Source organism: Ochotona curzoniae, unplaced genomic scaffold (assembly GCF_017591425.1).
Source record: "Ochotona curzoniae isolate NIBS_2020 unplaced genomic scaffold, NIBS_Ocur_1.0 scaffold_2683, whole genome shotgun sequence".
Taxonomy (NCBI): Eukaryota; Metazoa; Chordata; class Mammalia; order Lagomorpha; family Ochotonidae; genus Ochotona; species Ochotona curzoniae.
In genome coordinates, this window is record NW_024467100.1 from 1,271,712 (window position 1) to 1,291,920 (window position 20,209).

General features: G+C 51.6%; 1 protein-coding gene across 1 annotated transcript in view; it reads left to right on the forward strand.

Annotated features, from left to right (window-relative positions):
• The first annotated feature begins 464 nt into the window (after nt 1–464).
• FAM78B (family with sequence similarity 78 member B) overlaps nt 465–20,209 on the forward strand; it is an 80,682-nt gene continuing 60,937 nt past the window's right edge. The window contains exon 1 of the mRNA XM_041003391.1: nt 465–863. Coding sequence (XP_040859325.1) covers nt 601–863 — 263 coding nt within the window. The 5' untranslated portion in view covers nt 465–600. The remainder of the gene's footprint in view (nt 864–20,209) is intronic.

Here is a 20,209-nt window from a genome sequence, read left to right on the forward strand (position 1 = left end):
CACGCGGGGGGCAGCCGCGGTGCAGAGGTTCATGCAGCGGCGGCGGCGGCGGCTGCTGCTGCTGCTGCTGCTGCGGCCGCCGCGGAGGCAGACAGACCAGGCGCTGCCGCTGCCGCTGCCGCCGCCGCCCTCCCCCGGCTCCATGCCGCCGCCGCCGCCCCCACCTCCTCCTCTTCCTCCTCCTCCTCCTCCTCCTCCTCTCCGGCGAGGGGCGGGGGGCTCCGGCCCCGGGTGGGCAGCACTCTTCGCAGCGCCGCTCCCCTCCCTGCCCTCCGCCTGGGCGCGGGAGCCGGCGAGAGCGCCCGCCGCCTCCTAGGGGCGCACGCTCCACGCGCCCTGCCCGAGCGAGGGGGCGGGCGTGGGCGGGCGGGCGTCGGGGCAGCGGCGACCCGGCGCGGCGGCCGGAGGAGGGGGCTTCCCCGGAGAATGCCCGGCGGCCACTGCTCCCTGCTCCCCGGTACGAGCTGAGCCGGACCGCGAGCGAACGAGCAAGCGGCGCGGCACGGCGCCATGCCGGCCTGACGGGCGCCCCCCGGCTGCCCGCGCGGGCCCCCGCGCTGCCCCGCGCCGCGTCGCTCCGCGCCGGCGCCGGGCGGCAGGATGGGCTGTATCCAGAGCATCACCTGCAAAGCGCGGATCCGGCGCGAGAACATCGTGGTGTATGATGTGTGCGCCACCATCGACCAGTGCCCCACGCGCATCGAGGAGACCTCGCCCATCGTCCTGCGCTACAAGACCCCCTACTTCAAAGCCTCGGCCCGCGTGGTCATGCCCCCCATCCCCCGCCACGAGACCTGGGTGGTGGGCTGGATCCAGGCGTGCAACCAGATGGAGTTCTTCAACACCTACAGCGACCTGGGCATGTAAGCTACCGGCCGCGCGGCGCCCAGTGGGGTCCCGGCCCCCCAACCCTTCTCATTCCCCTCCTCGGTCCCAGTCCTCTTTCTAAATCTCCCTCCTGACTCCCCACCCACCGCCCCCTCCCTGCGCTTTTGTTTCGGTGACAGGGCGGGTGTAGGGAGGCTCCTCGCGGAGGCATTTTTTTTTCCCACTGGTTTGCTTCTGACTTCCCAGACACGAGGGGAGAATGCTGGGGAGGAACCCGACGCCAGAGGGCTGGAGAGGTGGGGGGTCGGCGTGGCTGGGAGTTTGGGGGCGTCGTTTGATCTTTGTAGGGCTCCCCGGGAAGAGTTTGGAGGGAACCGTAACGAGGGGAGTGGCCCGCCGTGCCGGGGACACATGGGCTGTGCCGCGTGTGTCCTCTGGGGAAACCAAGAGCGATCTTGCAAGGGAAGGTTCCCGGCGTCCGAGTACGAGTTGGTGGTTCTGTCCTTGCCCCATCTCGGTTGTTGGATTCGAGCTAGCCCTGGTCCCCGGGGAGCCTGCAGGCGCTGATGTTTAGAACCGCAAGCCTGGCAGAGCCGCCTGTGCTGCGCGTCCTCGGGCCGAGGTCTGGAGCGGTGGGCGGCTGGAAGTCACCGGGCGCGTCCCTGTGGAGCAGGGATTGTTGCCCGCGTTCGCGTAGCTTCTGTCTGGCCCCGCGCGGGTTGCTACTGGCACGCTTGGAAAGGACGGATGTCTTGTCTGTCTAGGGTCTTTACTTTTCAAAACTTTCGTAATTGCGCCGCTGGAAGGGATTCCCTGTCGCCCACCGCCGAGTCCTGTCGGAGAACTAGCTGGGAGCTCTCCAACTTCCTTCAGCAGTGCCGGTTGGTGCGCGCCGCCGGGCAGCTGCGATGGAGACCTGGGTTCCTTTGCAGCTTCCTCGGCCGCCAGGGGCCGATAGCCGGCCCCGGGATCCGCAGGCTGTGGACCATCTCGGCCCAGACTTTATTTACCAAATTTTCATAACTCCCTGCCCGGTTCATTTCGGAACTAGAAGTGGCGGGCAAACTGGACTGGCTCTTGGGCCTGGGGCTTGCTCTGCCGGCTGTTACAATGTAGATCTAGAACACCTGAATTAGCCTACGGCCTATAGGGAAACCCTTTTTGTGGAAATTCAACCTCCTTTCACTTTATTAATCGAAAACTAGAGCTCCCCAGGTTCACCTATTTAATATGGATATGGGATGGGGGGAGTGCTCGTTTGAAAAGGTCAGACCATCTTTTCAGCGGGTGCTGGCAGGCTTTTTATTGGGCTCTGGGAGACATAAGTTAACACTAGTCAGAAGTGCTAAAAGGAATTTTAACAGGTCGTTTTGCTTCCTTTTCCTTCCCAAGGAATTTGCACTTTTCTCTTTAAAGCATAAAAAGCTCAGTGCTGGAGAAAGCTCCCTCCTGGTGAACCAATGGGAATCTGAGTTTCCAGTGTGCCTTTGCACACTGTGTTCTTGCCTGTCCTCGAGACAGGGAGATGTAAACCACGGGGGACATATTAGTGTGGGTGAATCACGCCGTGGGAAAGAGGACACACCCTCCCAAGAAGGGTTGTAAGCTGTTGCCGGTGCGCATGTGTGTGTAAGACCACCCTGTCTTCCCAGCCCAGGGCAGGGAAAGCCTCAGTCAGGGCACCAGCCTTGCCTCTCTTCCCGCTGACCTCTCCTTGGTGGAAGATCTCAGCTGCCTGGATGGCTGCTGGAGGCTCCTGGACAGGTGAAACTATGGCAGTGACAGTGTCACCTTTCCAAGACTGCACTGCGGGATTCTGATGCCTCTGCTCTTTGGTGACTTCGTAAATAGGAAGCAAACAAGTCTTTCTTTCTAGAAGACATGTATTACTTCTGGAGCAGTCCATCTCAGAGGCAGACAGACATGGGAGCTAAACTTCCTTGACATCTGTAAGAGAGCGTGCTCACAATGGAGCTAGCTTAAGACGGCCTGAATCGGTGCGCGTATTTGCCTGGATCATCTCCCAGCAAATTCTTACGTTTAAACTTGTGCAGTGTTTGCTTTTTTTAAAAACTCACTTTCAGGGCATAAAGGAGCTTGACTTTGGTGTTGATGCAGAGGAGGAAACATCCCACCTCAGATGTTATAAAACCTGTTCTTAGAGTTCCATGTCCAGAGTCGGCTTCCCTCTTCATGGTTGCAATAATTGCTGCGTGTTTAAGACCACTAGGAGCCCAGGTTTTATTGAGCCAATTTCCACAAGACGTTTCTGCCCTGAAAACTTGGCCAATGTCAACTTTCTAATGGAAGCTCATGTTGCATGAGCACTCGGGCCAGCTTGCATTTCTTGTGCCCGATTTTGCTAGTTCCTGGAGTGGAGGAGACATACTACAAGCTGAATTTTCACTTTGGTGTAGAATTCCATCACATGCATCATGATGTGGCAAAGGTTAAAAAGCACCTTCTCAATTTTTTTCTTTCTTTTTTTTTTTAAGACTGCATCAGAGGAAATCCACAACTTGAAAAGGGAAGAGTATCTACAAGGTTGAAAGAAAACCCAAGCTTTTGTGGTTTTGGTTTCATACATTTCCAAGAAGAGGTAGGGGGTTCTAAAAGAGCATTGAAATATTTGGTGGTTAGAGCTGCGTGTGGACTTGAGCTCAAGTGATTCAGTACCTTCCTCAGCTGACTCTGTACAAAGCAGGCTGGCAAGTACTTGAACCCACCTATATGCATTTCTCATGCGGCCCTGGCGAGTCCTGCTGGCATTAAACAGACAGTTCTCCATCTTCTTCCTTTGGCAGGGAGGGCTTCTTGGCTTGTCTCAGTCAATTTCAGCAGTAAACAGATATTTACCATGTTCCCTGGATAGTACAGGCGTCAGCAAAGTAAACAAAGAAATATGCAGGAAGCCTTACAGACCTCCATCTAGGGGATGTGGACTCAAACAGAAAACCAGGGTTCCTAGGAATGTGGGAGAAGGTTCTGAGAGAGGTAGGGGACTGGGCAGGGCTTTCTTTTCTTTCTTTTCTTTTTTTAAGATTCATTTGCTTTTATTGGAAAGTCAGATTTACAGAGAGAAGTAGAGATAGAAAAATCTTCCATCTGCTGGTTCACTCCCCAAGTAGCTGCAGTGGCTGGAGCTGAGCTGATCCAAAGCCAGAAACCAGCAACTTCCTCCAGGACTCCCACGCGGGTGCAGGGGCCCAAGGCTTTGGGCCGTCCTCGACTGCTTTCCCAAGCCACAAGTAGGGAGTTGGATGGGAAGCAGGGCCTCCAAGATTAGAACCAGCACCCATATGGGATCCCAGTGGGTGCAAGGCAAAGACTTTAGCTGCTAGGCTACTATACCAGGCCCCAGGATTTTCTTTTTTTAGAAAGATTTTTTTTTTTTATTTATTTTGAAGACAGAGTTAAAGAGAGAGGAAGAGGTGTGTATATAAAGTGGTGTGTATATAAAGAATCTGCTGGTTCGCTCTCCAAGTGACTACAATGGCTTGGGCTGGGCCAACCAAAGCCTAGAACTCTTCCCAAGTCTCCCACATGTGTGGCAGGGGCCCAGGCAGTGGGCTCATCCTCCCAGTGCCTTCCTAGGCACATTAGTGGAGAACTAGACCAGACGTGAAGCAGCCAGGACTTGAACCTACACCCATAGGGAATGCAGGTCTTGCAGGTGACAGTGGCTTAACCCTCTGAACCACAAAGCTGGGGCCGTGGGCAGGTTTTCTACAAGTGAAAGGACTCGAGCTGGACTCCACAGGGCAGACAGCATTCAGCTAGGTCGCACAAGGGGCTTATTGCCCATGGGAGAAATCATACCTGGAAGAGCTGTTTTCAAGGGGACAACGGTGGTTTGGAGGGGAGCATCCACGGAAGAGATGGGACTGAGATGTGTGGGCAGTTGGTAAAGGGTCACTTGCTCTGAGCCCACGTCTGTGGCATTCTGGAGTTGTGAGGCTGGTCAGTTCAGGAGTGATGGTGGCAGCTCTCAGCTGTGGACACTAGGGACTGCAGGGGGCTGCCCACTCCTCCCCTTCAGAAGCCAACTCCTGCCTGGCTTTCCTCCTGAGCCAAACTCATCAAGGGATTTGACTCCACCTCTTGACCTGTTCCATCCCCTCCAAGTGGCTTGCTGTTCCAGAACCACTCTTGCTAAGTTCTGTGATTTGCATGTTGCCAAGTCCAGCGGCACTTTGGGGAACTACCTCTTCTGTGGTTTTCCATGTAAGTGATCCTCTCTGTCTTGCATCGTACGCACATTTTCACGTTCATGTTCTTTTTCCAGCTCTTTCTCCATCACTATGTTACTTCAAAACATAGTGTAGCAGGACCTTTTTCTTTATTGTGTCCCCTCCCTTGCTCGTTTAGCCAGCTGCGGTGGCCGGGTGTGTCTGTGGGGTTTCTATTTGACTCACTGGCAGGCGTCTCAAAGCTGACCTCAGGCTCTCCACAATGCCACCTCCCCCCCATTCCTTGAGATAACACCTCCTCTGCCTGGGTTCCTCAAACTCTGAATAGCTGTGTGTCACCCGCGGCAGGTCCACACATGCGCAGTTCACCCCCAGACCCTGCTGATCCCACCTCCAAGGTGGGAACAGGTCAGCCAGCCACCACTTTCTTACTTCTGCTGCCACCATCTTTGGACATGACCCCATCAGCTATCCCCCTGCTGCTGTGCGGGTGTTCCTACTGGACTTGCTACCTCCATTCTTGACCTTCCTCTCTGTGTCTCAGTGACGTTAGCAAAAAAAGCAGATGCTGTTACATTTTGTTTAAAACGCTCCAAACTTTTTTCTAAGATAGATTTATTTTTATTGCAAAGTCAGATATGTATATGGAGAGGAGGAGAGACAGAGAGGAAGACTTTCCATCCGCTCCGGAGCTGCGCAGATCCAAAGTCAGGAGCCAGGAGCCTCTTCCGGGTCTCACACGCAGGTGCAGGGTCCCAAGGCATTGGGCCGTCCTCAACTGCTTTCCCAGGCCACAAGCAGGGAGCTGGAAGGGAAGTTGGGCTGCTGGGATTAGAACCAGCGCCCGTATGGGATTCTGGCGTGTTCAAGGTGAGGACTTTAGCCATTAGGCTTTCACACTGCACCCCAGCATGGTTTTTAATTGTATCCCAGCTGAAGACATCCTTGAATTGAATATCATAGATTTGATCCCTTTGCCTGTTAATTCCAAGAAAGTAGACATTGTAGCCATTTTGTTCTCTGAATAGTACCTGGCCCATAGCAGATATTCAATAAACATTTGCTACAAAGCAGGTGATTCATTTTCTCTCTCTCTCTTTTAAGATTTATTTTTATTAGAAAGATACAGAGGCAAGGAGAAACAGAGAGGAAGATCTTCCGTCCACTGATTCACTCCCCAAGTGAGCGCAACGGGCCGATACTATGCCGATCCGAAGCCAGGAGACTGGAGCCTCCTCCAGGTCCCCACACAGATGCAGGGTCCCAAAGCTTTGGGTCGTCCTCAACTGCTTTCCCAGGCCACAAGGAGGAAGCTGGATGGGAAGCAGGGCCATTGGGATTAGAACTGGGTCCATTTGGGATTTTGGCATTTGCAAGGCAAAGACTTTAGCCACTAGACTACTGCGCTCTGTGCTTGGCTCAATCCATTTTTCTAACCTCAGGTAGATCTAGCCCTCCTTAACAAATCATATCTCTTCAAAAGGGCTCCTCACATTAAACCGAAGTGGAAGCCACAGAGCTGGTGGACCATGAGCCTCTCAGTGCAATTGTGTAGAGGACCTGTGCAGTAGGTTGTGTTCTTTTGTTCTGCATTGCCCCACCTGGCAGTCTACTGGCCCAGCCTGCTGTTTGCATCTGTCATTTCCTTTGTCTCCTGGCGGTGGTCTGCATACGGGGGGTGGCATTTAACACAGCAAAGCCTCCCTCTCACTGACCTACCTGCTCTAAAGTGGTACAAGTGGAATAGAAGCCTCCTAGCACCGTTTCGTGTGCAGCACTCATGCACCCAGGATCCATGCAGGAGCTGGCTTAAAGACCTTACCAAAAGGAGCTCCTTCTCCCTAAACTGGAACTTCCCTTCTCCTGGTGAGATATATGCTGCTGCATGTGCAGTGTGGCTTTGTTGGTGGCCCTCACTGAGATGCCGCCTTTGGGTCTTCGGCTCTTAAGATCAGCCCATCTGTGCAGGGAACCTGGTAAGAGTCCAGGCCACTTGCCCGGGACCCATCTCCACTTCCCCTTATATCCCTGGCACATCAGATGGGAAAGTAGGATCCAATTCCTTTATGAGAATCCCAAGTGCCCTTGAAAGGAGATGTCCTAACCCCTTTTGCCTCTAATCTCCCCCATCTCTGCCGAGAGGAGTGGCAGAGGATTAACTGTTTTATCAGTAAAGCATTAAGCTCCCTGGAGATAAAGCACAACCCCGGAGTTGAAGGGGGCTTGGAGGGATTAGGGTAAGAGGTAGAAAGGGAGAAACAATTGGGAACTAACAAAATGCAACTCCCTGGGCACAGCCTAGGATGCTGATCTGCAGCTGTAGAGGCCTTGGGTAGATTCGGGACAGACCGCAGGAGCGTAGGACCACAGGGTGTCAGCAACGTTTCTGGAGGCAGCCAGCTCTGCAGAAGCAGGCATCATATAACAGGGCAAGAATGAAGATTGGCAGTTGATTAAAGAGATGCAAAAGCTGCTGTACTGTGGCCAAAGCCCTCTTAGCCTCGTTGATATCCTTGCTGTTAAGTCTCCCAACCATTCTGGGAGCTGGGGACTGTTATCATACCCTTTGTACCGATGAGAATGCTGAGGCCTAGGCAAGGGAGATGACTTTGCCTCCGACTACATATCTAATCAGCAGCCACCATGGGACTGTAAGCTCTGCCTTTTCACCCTGTATCCAGCCTTTCTGGACACAACCACTGCTTGACCTGCCATGAGGACAGATGAACCCTCTGTTCGGCGCTATAAGACCTGATGCCGGTGGGCTTGACTGGACACCAGGAGTGTTTCAGATTCACATTTGAAATACTTGCATAAATCTGATGAGATAGCTTGATGGCGTGACCCAAACCTGAGGGTAATTGTATCCAACGTTTTTAGTGCACCTGTGTTTTGACTGCAACTCATCACATGAGGTCAAGTCTAGAATTTTCCTCTTGTCATATCAAAAAGTTTCAGCTCTGAGAGCATTTCAGGTATTAGAGTATCTGATTGGGGGGTGCTCAGTCTGTATTTGTGACCTTGCTCTTTTCCTCAGTTTCTGGGGAAGTCAGGGGTATCCTGAGGCCCCAGATGGGTGCTTAGCCTCCTCTCCTTAGCCCCCGTGGTCCCCAGGAGGACCCAGATTCCTGATGTGTTAGCACTGCACGGGTCGCAGAAAGGGCACGCCAAGGGTGGTGGTGCTCACAGTGAGATGCAGTCCCCATGTAGGTGGGGGCCCTGTGGCCAGTTGCCTTTCATTCTCACCAGTTCAAACTGTGTGGTCTCCAAGGAAGTTACTAGAATTAGAATTGTCAGAGGCTTTGGTAGAAAGGGAGAAGCTTATGCCTGTGCTGAGTGAGATATTTATCCAGATCTCAGAATGACTGATGAGTCTGGGAGATGCTGCTTGGAATGGAAAAGCTGGGGGACATCAGCTAGTACCTGTTAGAGACTTGGTAGAGGGTCCTGTGTGTGCCACTGTGTCCTTCACTGTCCATGCATGTCCTCCTTGAAGTTGCACCTGGTGAGGCCAGTTCTCATATTGCAAGGTGCAGGGCAGCTCTGGCACTACCCCCTAGGCCTCAGAGCCAGCACTTAGCCTTGCCAGGAGTCCAGCCCATGTCCTGCGGCTACCCTAATGGGACTGCCTCACTTCCTGAGAAGGAGGCATGCTGAACTCACCCCCACAAAGTCATAGTAACAGATCTGGCTGTGCTGTTTATCTCAATTCTTTGAGTAAGTTCTCTGAGTTCTGTTATGTGAACCTCATGGGATCTCCCATGGTGAAGGCACCAGCAATTAGCTGTGAGAGGACAGGCTGACTCAAGACAGCGGGGGAGCAGGTGACAGGCGCTTGGAGAGTCCCCATCCTCACCTCTTGCCCTGGCTGGCTGATCTGGACAGCTGGTGTCAGCCCTGTGCCTCCATCCGTGGCCCGCACAACTATCAGATCCTGCACCTTGAGCTCTGGGGGTCCTCGGCTTGCCTATGAGCTCTCCAGATGTGTCTCTGGATGCCTGTTCCTTTTCTCAAGGCCCCCTCAGGCTGCCATGAGAGCTCTGTGGACACTGCTTCCTCATTAAGTTCTGGGCTACAAGCCAGATGGAAGTGCTCAGCGTGCCAGCGGAAGATCTCCCTGCAGGCTCCACCACATGGGGGCTCGAGTTGGAAGACCTGGCTTCCAGTACCAGCTGTGTGACTTTCGGCAGGTCCCTGCCCAGTGCAATATCTACTTTCCCTGTGAGTCAACAGATAATGGGACGATCCTCCCTGGGTCTTCCATGAGGAGTTGGGAACCCAGTGAGCGGAAGCAAGGGAAAGGGCCATCCACACCGCAGTGTGCTGGTGGCCAACGGCTGTGTCTGTTCCTGTGATTAGAGGGCAACTCCAGGTCCTCCTGAGAGGGACAGGGAGGTTGTGGCTGCGGTCCTGAGACTTCCCTAAGCAGAGACATGTTCAGACACCTGAGATTGTCACTGACTGGGCAGCCACATCATGTCCCACCCACCCCACCCCGCCAGCTCATTCAGGCAGAGGAGGGGGGGTGACCAGGCTCTTTCCCACTCATACTCAGAGAAGGGCCATGGAGACCCCTCCCACCCAGAAGTCTCCCTCCAGTTCTCCAAAAGGAGCCCAGTGTGAGCTCCTGATCCCGACTGTAACACCACCATTTTAGCCCCACATCCTCATGGGGACCACCTGCCCTGTCCAGAGCCCTCTCTTGGAGACTCCACTAGTTAAGCTCAGGAAAGAAGCCACCATGTGTCCAAGGCAGAGGTGCCAGGGCAGGAGGGTTGTGAGGCATCCAGCTAGGGTGGATGCTTGAAATCATTTGTGCTCCAAATCCCTTTCACTCTTTTGTTGCTTTGTAAGGGAACCTCACACAATTAATCTCACAATAATCACAAAGCATATTTAGGGCAGCAGCCATTCCAGTTGTAGATCAGCAAGCTGAGGCCCAGAATGATGAATTTATATGCTGAAGTTCATCCTGCCTGGCCATGGGAGATTCAGGCCTTGGGTCCAGGACTACCACTTCCTTCCCCAGTGTCCTGCCTTGGCCAGCACACGGCCAGTCAGCCAGGGACGAGTTGGGCACGAGAGGACATATCCTCAGAGGCATGTGTGTTAGCCATCTCTGAGTCCCTTTTGGGGGCTTTGAAGGATAGCAATTACAGCCCCAGAAAACAAGAAAAGGGAGGCAGGGGCCTCTGCATCCAACAGATGCAAAGACTCATTTAGGCTGTCAGACTAAAACAAAATACCTCAGGCCACACGCCATCCAGTACTCCCTCCGTGGGATTCCTCTGCCAGGCCAGCCTCACGAAGCCTCATCTGACTGCTACTCCTGCAGCCTGACCTTTCCCAGCTGGCCTGTGGTGGCCTGCTTAGGTCTGAGACACTCTCAGATGGCTGGCTGATGGAAAGACGTAGCTCAGAACCCTCGGGGGCATGAGTGGTGCTGGCAGGGACAGGCTTGGGCAAGGCTGGGGAAGATTAGATGCTGCTTTGCCCCTGGCAGGGTGGGACCACAGGCAAGGCTCAGAGGGGAAGGAGGAGCTTGTTAAGGAATCAGGCATGCTTGTCAGAGGCCAGGATCTTCCCCATGTGTTTCTCTGCTTAAGAACAGCCCTGCTGACCTGCCATCCAAAATGGGTATTATTATTATTAATTATTGTTTTAAGGATGTATCTATCTGAGAGGCAAAGTTACAGAGAGAAAGAGATCTTCCATCCACTGCTTTACTGCCTCTAATGGCTGCAGTGGTAAGGGTGGGCCAGGTCTCCCATGTGGGTGGCAGGAATCCAAACACTGTGCCGTTTTCTGCTCTTTTCCCGAGTGTATTAGCAGGGAGCTGGATGGAAAGTGGAGCAGCCAAGAGACAAACTGGCGCTTATGCGGTGCTGTGCTAAAATACCAGCCCCCGTGTATACATACACACATACACATATGTATCTATGCATGTGTGTGTGTGTTTAATGATTTAATTATTTGAGAATCTCCTTCGAACTTCATGAACCATCATCACATTTTTAAGGGAAGGTGAAAAAGTTGGTGCCCCACACTGAGCCTCAAATTCCTGTTAGAGAAGATCGTTTTTCAGCCTGCCTTTTGCTGGGATGCCTGCCCACCTTGGGAGATGGGGCAGGGATCTGGTTGTCATCTGACTCCCTCCAAAACCTCGAGCAACCTACTCAGCTTAAGGAGAATGACAACTCGTTGCTGAACACTTCACCAGCGCCGAGTGCATTATATGCATCGTGCCATGGCCTTCCTCGTGTGGGAGGATAAAGCTGAGTGCTGGAGAGAGGATCTCTGTGCCTATGTTTAGCCAGCTAGCCAGTCACAGAGCCACATCCAGAAACCAGATGAAGCCAATGTCAGTCACTCTTGAAGCTGTCATACTGCCACAAATGGGTTGAATGAAAAAGACCAATGAATATACAAATGAATGACTGCAGATACAGGGAGTGCCCAGGCGCTCAGGAAATTGCCTGCACATGTACGTTTGTCTTGGCTAAGGAGATATTTGGCAAGTGAAGGGTTTAGGTCAAGTGGAAAAGACCGGTATCTTCACAGACCAACTGCTGCATTCACTTAGCTGCTTAGGACCTAGTACTAATGAGACCAGGATCTTGGTGTCAGACCCTGCGCATGAGTTAGTGTGCCTGGCCCTTCCAGTTGCCTTGCAAGCGAGTGCTCATAGCAGTCTTGAGTAGGCAAGCAGCCAGAACAGTGCAAGGGGTTGGTCAGCAGAACTTTGCTGGACTGTGGGGCCCTGGGGCAGAGCTGGCAAACATCCAGCCCACCTGTCACCCATAGAAGGGGATGCCGAAGCCCAAAGGGGTGCATTGACAGAGTGATGAGAGGGACAAGCACCACTGAGATCCAGGGCCACCTGCCCCCTAGCCAGTGCCCCTCACCTCTGGGCCTCGACCCCCCTGGTTCAGTCTGTGCATTGTTGCTCCCAGCACCCCTAGCCTGTCAGCGAGAGTCCCGGTCACCAGCTCTTTCCTCATCTCAGCCACTTCACCCCTGCGTGCTGAGGGTCCACGCCTTCGGACACAGATGGCTGCCTGCCCAGGAGAGGAAGCAGCACAGAATGCAGGAAGAAACAGCAGCAGAGAGGGACTCAGAGGAGCTGAAAGGAAGTCACACAGTTGCCAGAAGCAGACACCAACCCAGTCCCTGTATCCAAACACAGCGATTAGCAAGCAAGAAAGGAAAAGGTCTCCCCAGAGACACCCATGGCAGATGTCAGGAAATGGGAGGGCTTGGCAGCCAGAGAGAGAGGAGGACAATCCCTGTCCTCCATCCTCCATGCCTCCCATCAGTCCCTGCCCCCTGGTGGGGCCCAGGTGCTAAGGGCATCCATGGGCCTTCAGGCCTCCTGCCCACTGACAGGCAAACTATCTTCATGGCTCCTGGCTGTTCCACAAGAAACAAGATCCAAGTGGTGTCAAAGATGACAGATTGTGAGGGGGCCGAGGTTCCTCCCCCCGACAGCAGGGCTCAGCTGGGAGGCCCCAGGGAGCACAGCAGATGGGGGAAGTCTGAGAGGATATCCTAGCAGCCGGAGGCCTGTGTCTCTGCTGTGGCTTTCCGTTGGGTTTTATCTGCTTTATCATCATCAATGAGGCGTCTGAGCACAGGGGTACAATCTCCTTGTGCTGTGTGGGCTTGCTGTATAAGGACTGGGGCTGGGACTGGGGGGACGGGGGGAAAGAACAGGCCCTGGCCACCCCCACAGCCTGCTGGCCTTGGTGGGCTCGAAGCTGGACTGTAGAGCAAGGACCACAGAGGGAGATGAGTCTGCACTTCCGAGCAGCTGGCATTACCACCTGTGTGGGTGACTCCTAGACTGCTGTTTTTTGCGTTTTTTTTTTTTTTTAACCACTCCTAATAGTCTCTCATGAGGAAAGCTCTGAAAATTCAGGGAAAAAATCAAGTGGCCCACTTACACAATCCTGACCCAGCCCCGGAAGAGGTCTTCTGGTCTGTATGGGCCTGTCTCTGCCTTGTCCTGTTTGCCTGTTGTGGCTCTGTGAAGTGCGACTCCTGCCTGCCATCCTCTCAGCCCGCTACCTGAACCTATGGTGTTCGTGGCCAGGCCCCCACGTGCCTTTGCTGAGATCTCCTATTTGTACCGTGTGTACGTGTCCGTCCAGTCGTCCACCTGCGTGGCTGCTGAAACTGACTCTGTCAGGGAGGTCACTCCTTGATGCTGCTGACGCCGTCCCACATGATCCGGCATAGAACTGGGATGCATCATCACACAGCCTGCGGCTCCCAGGCGGAAGTCAGCTTCCAAAGCACATCCCAAGCCCAGATCTGGACCAGAGCATCCAGCTCCTAAACATTCCTGAGCTGCTTCCCTGTATGCCTGGAAGGAATGTACTTTCCTTCTGTGCGTAAGCTCAGCTGTGATCAACGTCTGTATTCCTGGTCATTTTTATCTGCTTGATCTAGCGGGTCTTGAGAAAGTCTGTTGAAATGTCTCTCTGTGCTCTTGTGTCCGTGAATACTTCTGGAGTTCTTTCCCTTTTGGCTTTGTGCGTTGAGTGTTCCTGTTCCTCCTTCCTGACCCCAGGGGGATATTCCATCACACTCAACCCCGCATTCAAGGAGGAATTTGTAATGGAGGGTTTTTCAAAGGCATTTAGTCTATTGCAGAGTGCTTATGGCACTCTTCTGTTCCTCAATTATAGACAAAAGGAAGTTTCCGTGGTTACTTTTTCTAGTTTGAATCAGTGTCTTTCAGAATACATTATCTGGGCAGAGCTCTTTGATAAAAACAGACAGAGGTCTCCTAGCACTATAGTTAGGGCTGGGGAAGGTCTGGGGTCTAAAGCCAAGGTCAGGAAAGTTCTGCAAGTTACCCTGCAATGCACTGGGAGCGACTGACCAGGCCGTACTGTACCCACAGCAGACTCTTTCTCTGAGGTGCTGTGAGGGACTCTGTAGAGGGACTGTAGAGTGACACCCAGAGCCGAGGTCTGCCTTGACAGGCCCGAATATACTGCTGGAGAATAAAACTGCTTTTCTCAGAAGCCTCAAGGCCCCTTTAAGGCACAGCCATTGCATCTCCATGAAGCATCGGAGAGTCAGAAGTAGCTGGCTCCCGGTCTCCCCACACCTGTTTTCCGGCCTTATCCTTGAGGTCCATTTGCCCTAGCATCTGGCTTCCGGAAAGCAGGAAGCCTGTCTGCTCCCTTCTCTTCCAGATGGCTCCAAGAAGGACCAGAGGAGGGGCAGAGGGAGGGTACCAGACGGTGAAGCAGCTGCCATTTGGGAAGTACAACCAGAGGCTCTTTGGAGCACGCATGCCAGTTACCATCCTGGCGCTCAGCAGCACAACAGGGGAAGGGGTGCAGCATGGGTTTTCCCTGCACGGAGCTGCTCTGGGATGCAGAATCTTCAGGGAGATGGGGACTCCGTATACCTGGAAGCCACAGGGAAAAAAAATATGGCTGCAACTGTTTACAATAGTGCTTTTATGCATGTGACTTCTTTTGGGCCTCGCACGTGCTTCTAGAAGTGATACTGTTGTTCTCCATGTAACAGGTGAGAAAACCAAGGCTCAGTAAGCTAAGCAGTTTGTACAGGAAGGGGCCTCACATGCCATTTGATCCCAGATTGATTGCTGCATTTAGATGGCTGATGCTAGACTCAGAGAACTTAGAAACTGCGGAGAGCTTGGCAATCCTAGTCTAGCTCTTCTCTTTGAAAGATGAAAAACCAGACACAAAACAGGAGGAAGGGGGACCACCCAGGCTCTACTAAAAGTGAAGAATCCCCAAATGATGGAATCTATTTTAAAATGTACCTGCACTTCATTCAGCAGCTCAATTCAGCAAGTTTCATTTTGATGACTGCTTTTCATTTTCCTGAGAAACCCACCGTGAGAAAGGATGATGATCTGCAGGAGTGACCCAACAGCCCGTGGCCCTGGGAGAAGAGGGTCATAGTCCCCGTTGTCCACATGGCAGCTCCCTTCTTGTTTCCATTTAGTTCACTTGAGCTGCATCCCACTCATGCACCTGCCGGCCAGGTGAATCCTTTCTGAACACAGATCATTGGTTCGTCATCTAGATTACGTTTTTGGTGCTGTGTGTATTAGTTAACCACAGATCAGGGGAAAATACACAATATTTGTCTTTGGGAAGTGGCTTATTTTACTAAACGTAATGGCTTCCAGTTGCATCCATTTTGTTGCAGAAGACAAGCTTCTAACAGGCACAAGATGAGCATGAGTGTTTACACAAATTATATCTCATTTAAAGCTCATTCAAATTCATACTACAACTCTATTTTTTTTTCACATAAAGAGACCGAGGTTCTTGAGAGACCATGCAATTTACCCAAACTCACAGTACTAAAATCAAAACTCCACAGCAACATCAAAGAATTCTGCACCTGTACCATGGACCATGATCAGAGGGGCAGATGCTTTACCTGAAGGGGTATGAGAAAGCTGGGAACAACAAATACCTGGAACGTGTCAAACACAGCTATGACAGACACTCTTCCCAAACTGCAGCTGTGTCGAAGGTATTTCAGGACTTGTCTACAAACAGGAAAACACTCTGTAAAATGTATTATCATAGAATTGAGCTCTTTAAGTTACCAGCTGTCTAGGATCCTCGCAGCTCACTTCACATTCCTCTGAGGTTTCCAGAAGTGCGGGCTCTGGCCTTAGGAACTGGATGGTGGCGTTGCTAGAGCGTGGTGGTGAAGAGCATCAGAAACCACCTACCATCAAACACTCATTGCCCTTAACTTCTCTTTGAGAGGAGACAACACATTAAAAAAAGAAATGCCTCTTCAGCTTTGGTACCCAGATTCACATCCTTCCTCCCCCACTTACTTGCCATAGGACTCCCTAATTGCACCTACTTCCTAAAACTGCTGTGGTGATTAAAATGAGCTAACATTTTGAACAGGCATTTAGCTGTGGATCGCTCGAAACTAACCAGAAGACAAAGCTGGCCTAAGTCCTGCCAGGCAGGAAGCAGTGAATGCTGGTGCTCCAGGGCTGTCTTCAGTACACTGTTCCCTAACAGCCATTATCCACGTGTCTCACTTTCCCGTCCTTCCTGACTTCTCTAGGCTTGGAGTTGGAAGCTCAGCTTAATGTGTACCTGATTTGTACTCTCAGCCTCCCTCTTCTAAGTCATCTGGGTCCTTTTAAAGCCATCCCAGGTCCTCCGGATAACTTTGTATCTTTGCTCTTGACTTAGCAGAGCTCTGACCTTGGACCACCTGTGGCTCAGTTACAGGTTTTAGAACTCTCCTGAGGCTGGTAAAGAAGTCCCCGTTCCCAGAGGAGGTAGTCATTCTTAACAACTGCTTAGTCATTCTTTTGTCAAGCCTCTTATAAGCACTAGCGCTGTGATAGGCACTTGGGGGATCATGAAAGTCAATGTTGACTTGAGAAGTAAACATTTAGGAAAAAATGGCTCACACTAACCTACTGTAAACAGAAAGCTTTGTGATCTCAGATACAATAAAACCCTGAATGGAGAAGATAGAAATTGGCCCTTGGAGTCAAGAGCCTGTGCAGCAGAGCAAAGGTGGCAGTAACTGGTGGGCATCAATCTATCGAACCAATGGCCTAAACCATCCCCTGAATTGTCCTCAGGGAAAATTCTGGGCTTTCTGAGCCATGCTAATAACAAGCATCCTTCATGCAGGTAGTAGAAACAGAGCACTTAGATTCACAACAGCTTCTTTGCTTCCCTCAATAGCCTGGGGAAGAAGGCACAGAAGGTGGCATCTCTGTTTTGCAAAACAGCAGCTGAGACTCTGAGAAATCATGGATCTAGTTTAAGGCAAAAAAAAAAAAAAAAGCTCATTAAATGAGAAAAGGAACTTAGTCATTACCCACTCTTTGTCCGCTTCGCCATACTACCAGTCTTCGGTTCTGAGTGTGACCGTAGCTTTGTGTTCAGCCAACCAACCAAAAGTGTTAAGTCCCCTTCATTTGGAGAGCAGAGATGGATGGGCTCCATTGGTGCCAAAAATGTGTCCAGCTTCAGCATGTCTTTGATAATGTACAGATCCAAGACAGAATGTTCTGCTGACAAAGTGTTGTGGCCCATCCTGGAATCATAAAGCAGCTGGAAGGGAATTTGAGAAAACATCTGACTCATTGCATCCACTCCAGGCTGCTGAAGGTCCTCCACCCTCTGTTCCATGTGCCCAGTCTTTATGCCCTCTGAAAGTCCAGGCAGAGCATTGATGCCGTGATGACATCGGTACCAACTTCCGGGATTCCCTGCCAATAAAGCTGTCAGGTGCAGCCTGGAGAGGTTGACTTCAGATAGCAGAGGTTGACAGGTAGAAGTACACCCCAAATATAAAGCCATGCCTGAGTAACATATGGGAAAAGCGCCTGTGACTTACAGAGATGAACCTGGCAGAAGCCATTCTGAGGCAGGGGTAGTGGCTTCTTGGCTCCTGTCTCTTTCACGTGGCATGACCAGATGGATCTGACCCAGCCTGAGAGCACGTGTCCTCTCCCTTGTGGCATAGTTTGAGATCCAGGGAAATGGGCGACTACTGTGTGCCTTTAAAGTGAGAGCTGGTGGGTGTCATTGACTGCCCCCCTACTCCTGTCCTGCGCGTGTTTCAGAGAAGCCTTTGGCCATGGAGTGATCAGAGGGGAGGGTCCCTTAGGATATCACAGAGAAATTTCTGGGCAATGATGAGGTGCTGCAATGGAGAGAGGGGGCTGTTCCAGGTCTCTCCTTCCCTCCTGGGCTCTATACCTTTGATGTATGTGCCCCTCACAGCTGAAGATTTTGCCCTAGGAAAAGTTAGTTTATACCTTGCTCCTTAAGAAGATAGCTGAGGCTGGGAGATAAATGACCACTCACTCCAAGTCTGTCAAGAGCCAGCAGAAGATGAATGGGGATCTTTCTCTGCTCCCCTTCCCACCCATACCATTAGTCTCTCATTCTTCCAGATCCTTCATGGGAACAGCCAGCCTCCTCCACCCCATCCCTACCACCGCCTTCAGAGGGAGGCAGGTTGCAGAAGAGCTAAGCCTTTAAACCATACTTAATGTTCATGAACCTTCCTTGTATAAAGCATTTTAAGGGATCCTGTGATTCTGAATTTAAATCTGTCTCATTTCCCAAAAATGTGTTGCCATCTGTTGATTTTCCTTCCTATGACACCCGCATCAAGACCATTCATAAGGGGGATGAGACCCGTTCTGAGCCCCCTCCCTTATTCACATCTCTTTCCCATCCAAATTCCTGAACATCGTCTGTGAAAATGCAGCGTGCACATACATACACGCACACCCTTCCTCACACGGTCAAGCAATTTCAGGTGTCAATACTTGATTCCTGAATAACCAGAAGTGGGCATCCGTTTAATCCCGTTAACCCTCAGGAAGCCTGATTGTGGAGCCATTTCTGGGGGCACAAGATTTCTTTGGTACCTTTCACCTTCTGTACTGGCTGCCTTGGTATTCTCAATATAATTGCCCTTCTTTACTTCTATCAGAGTTAGTTGGCAAGTTGTCTCTTGAGTCTTTCAAGCATGCTTGCTCTCGTTCTCTCTCTCTCGCTCGCACGCGTGTGTGCACGCACACACACACTCACGCTCTGAGGGCTCTAGCGTTGGAGACAGACTAAACAAGATGTGTGCAGAGTGGTCAATACATGGCCTGATGTGGTCAGGGCTCAGTACTTATAACTTTTTAAAGATTTATCTGTTCATTTGAAAGGGATAGTGCCTGGGGATGGTGTGGAAAGACAGGCAAATCTTCTGTCTGCTGGTTCATACCCTAAATGGTCTCAACAATTAGGACTGGGCCAGGCTGAAGCTAGGAACAGGACGCCCCATCTGGGTCTCCTAGTTGATTGTCAGGGGCCCAAGCACTACTGCTTTTTCAGGCAGTTAGCAGGGAGCTGGATCAGGAGTGGAGCAGCCAGGACTCAGACATGGGATGTCAGTGTTGCAAGCAGCAACCTGACACACTATAACACACCAGCCCAGGGTAGCTTTTATGCTCTTGCACTATCAACCAAACACTGCCAGACCCACCAGGGCTCATGTATTATGTGTATTGGAATCCTGCAGCTTGTCTTACCAGCTGGCACAGGGCAAGAGCATGGTTCCTTCCTGGTGAACCCTTGAGGCCATCCATCTTTCTAGACCTCAGTGGAACTTAATCCACTTCTTTCTTTCTTTTTTTTTTTTTTAAGGTTTATTTATTTATTGGAAAGTCAGATATACAGAGAGGGGGAGAGACAGAGAGAAAGATCTTCCGTCCGATGATTCACTCCCCAAGTGAGCGCAACGGCCGATGCTATGCCGAGCCGAAGCCAGGATCCAGGAACTTCTTCCAGGTATCCCACATGGGTGCAGGGTCCCAAGGCTTTGGGCCGTCCTCAGCTGCTTTCCCAGGCCACAAGCAGGGAGCTGGCTGGGAAGCAGAGCTGCTGAGATTAGAACCGGCGCCCATATGGGATCCCGGTGTGTTCAAGGCGAGGACTTTAGCCGCTAGGCCATACCGCCGGGCCCAATCCACTCCTTTCCATAAGAAGTGGATCTAGTGGCCACTACAGTGAAATACCGGGCTAATCCTCCACCAGCCCATGTCAGCTTCCCTTTTGGGTGCCAGTGCGTGTCCCAGCTACTATACTTCTTGATCCAGCTCTCTGCTTATGACCTGGGAAAGCAGCAGAGAAGAGACTAAGTCCTTGAGCCCCTATACCACCCATGTGGGAGACATGGAAGAGGCTCCTGGCTCCCATCTTTGGACTTACCTCACCTTTCCATGGCAGCCATTTGGGGAGTGAACCACCACATAAAAGATCTCTCTCTCTCTCTCTTCCTCTCTCCTCTTTTTGTCTGTGTGTGTGTGTGTGTGTGTGTGTGTGTGTGTGTATGTGTGTGCAACTCTTTCCAAGTAAAATAAATCTTAAAGAAAAAAAAAAAAAAAGGAAATGGGTCTAGAGTGCTTTTATTTGCTACAGTTGTGGGATCAGAGAGTTCGAAGACCTGGTTCTGACTTTGGGGAGCTTACATTGTGGTTGAAATAAAAATTCTGTACACAAATCTCAGGTAATTATCAGGATTCCTCAAATTACTATCCATTTCAATCCTCACATAAAAATCATCTCCCTCTTTCCCAGCTAGACTCCGGATCACATGGGGGTAGCGGGTGGGAGGAGGGACAAGGTGCCAAACAC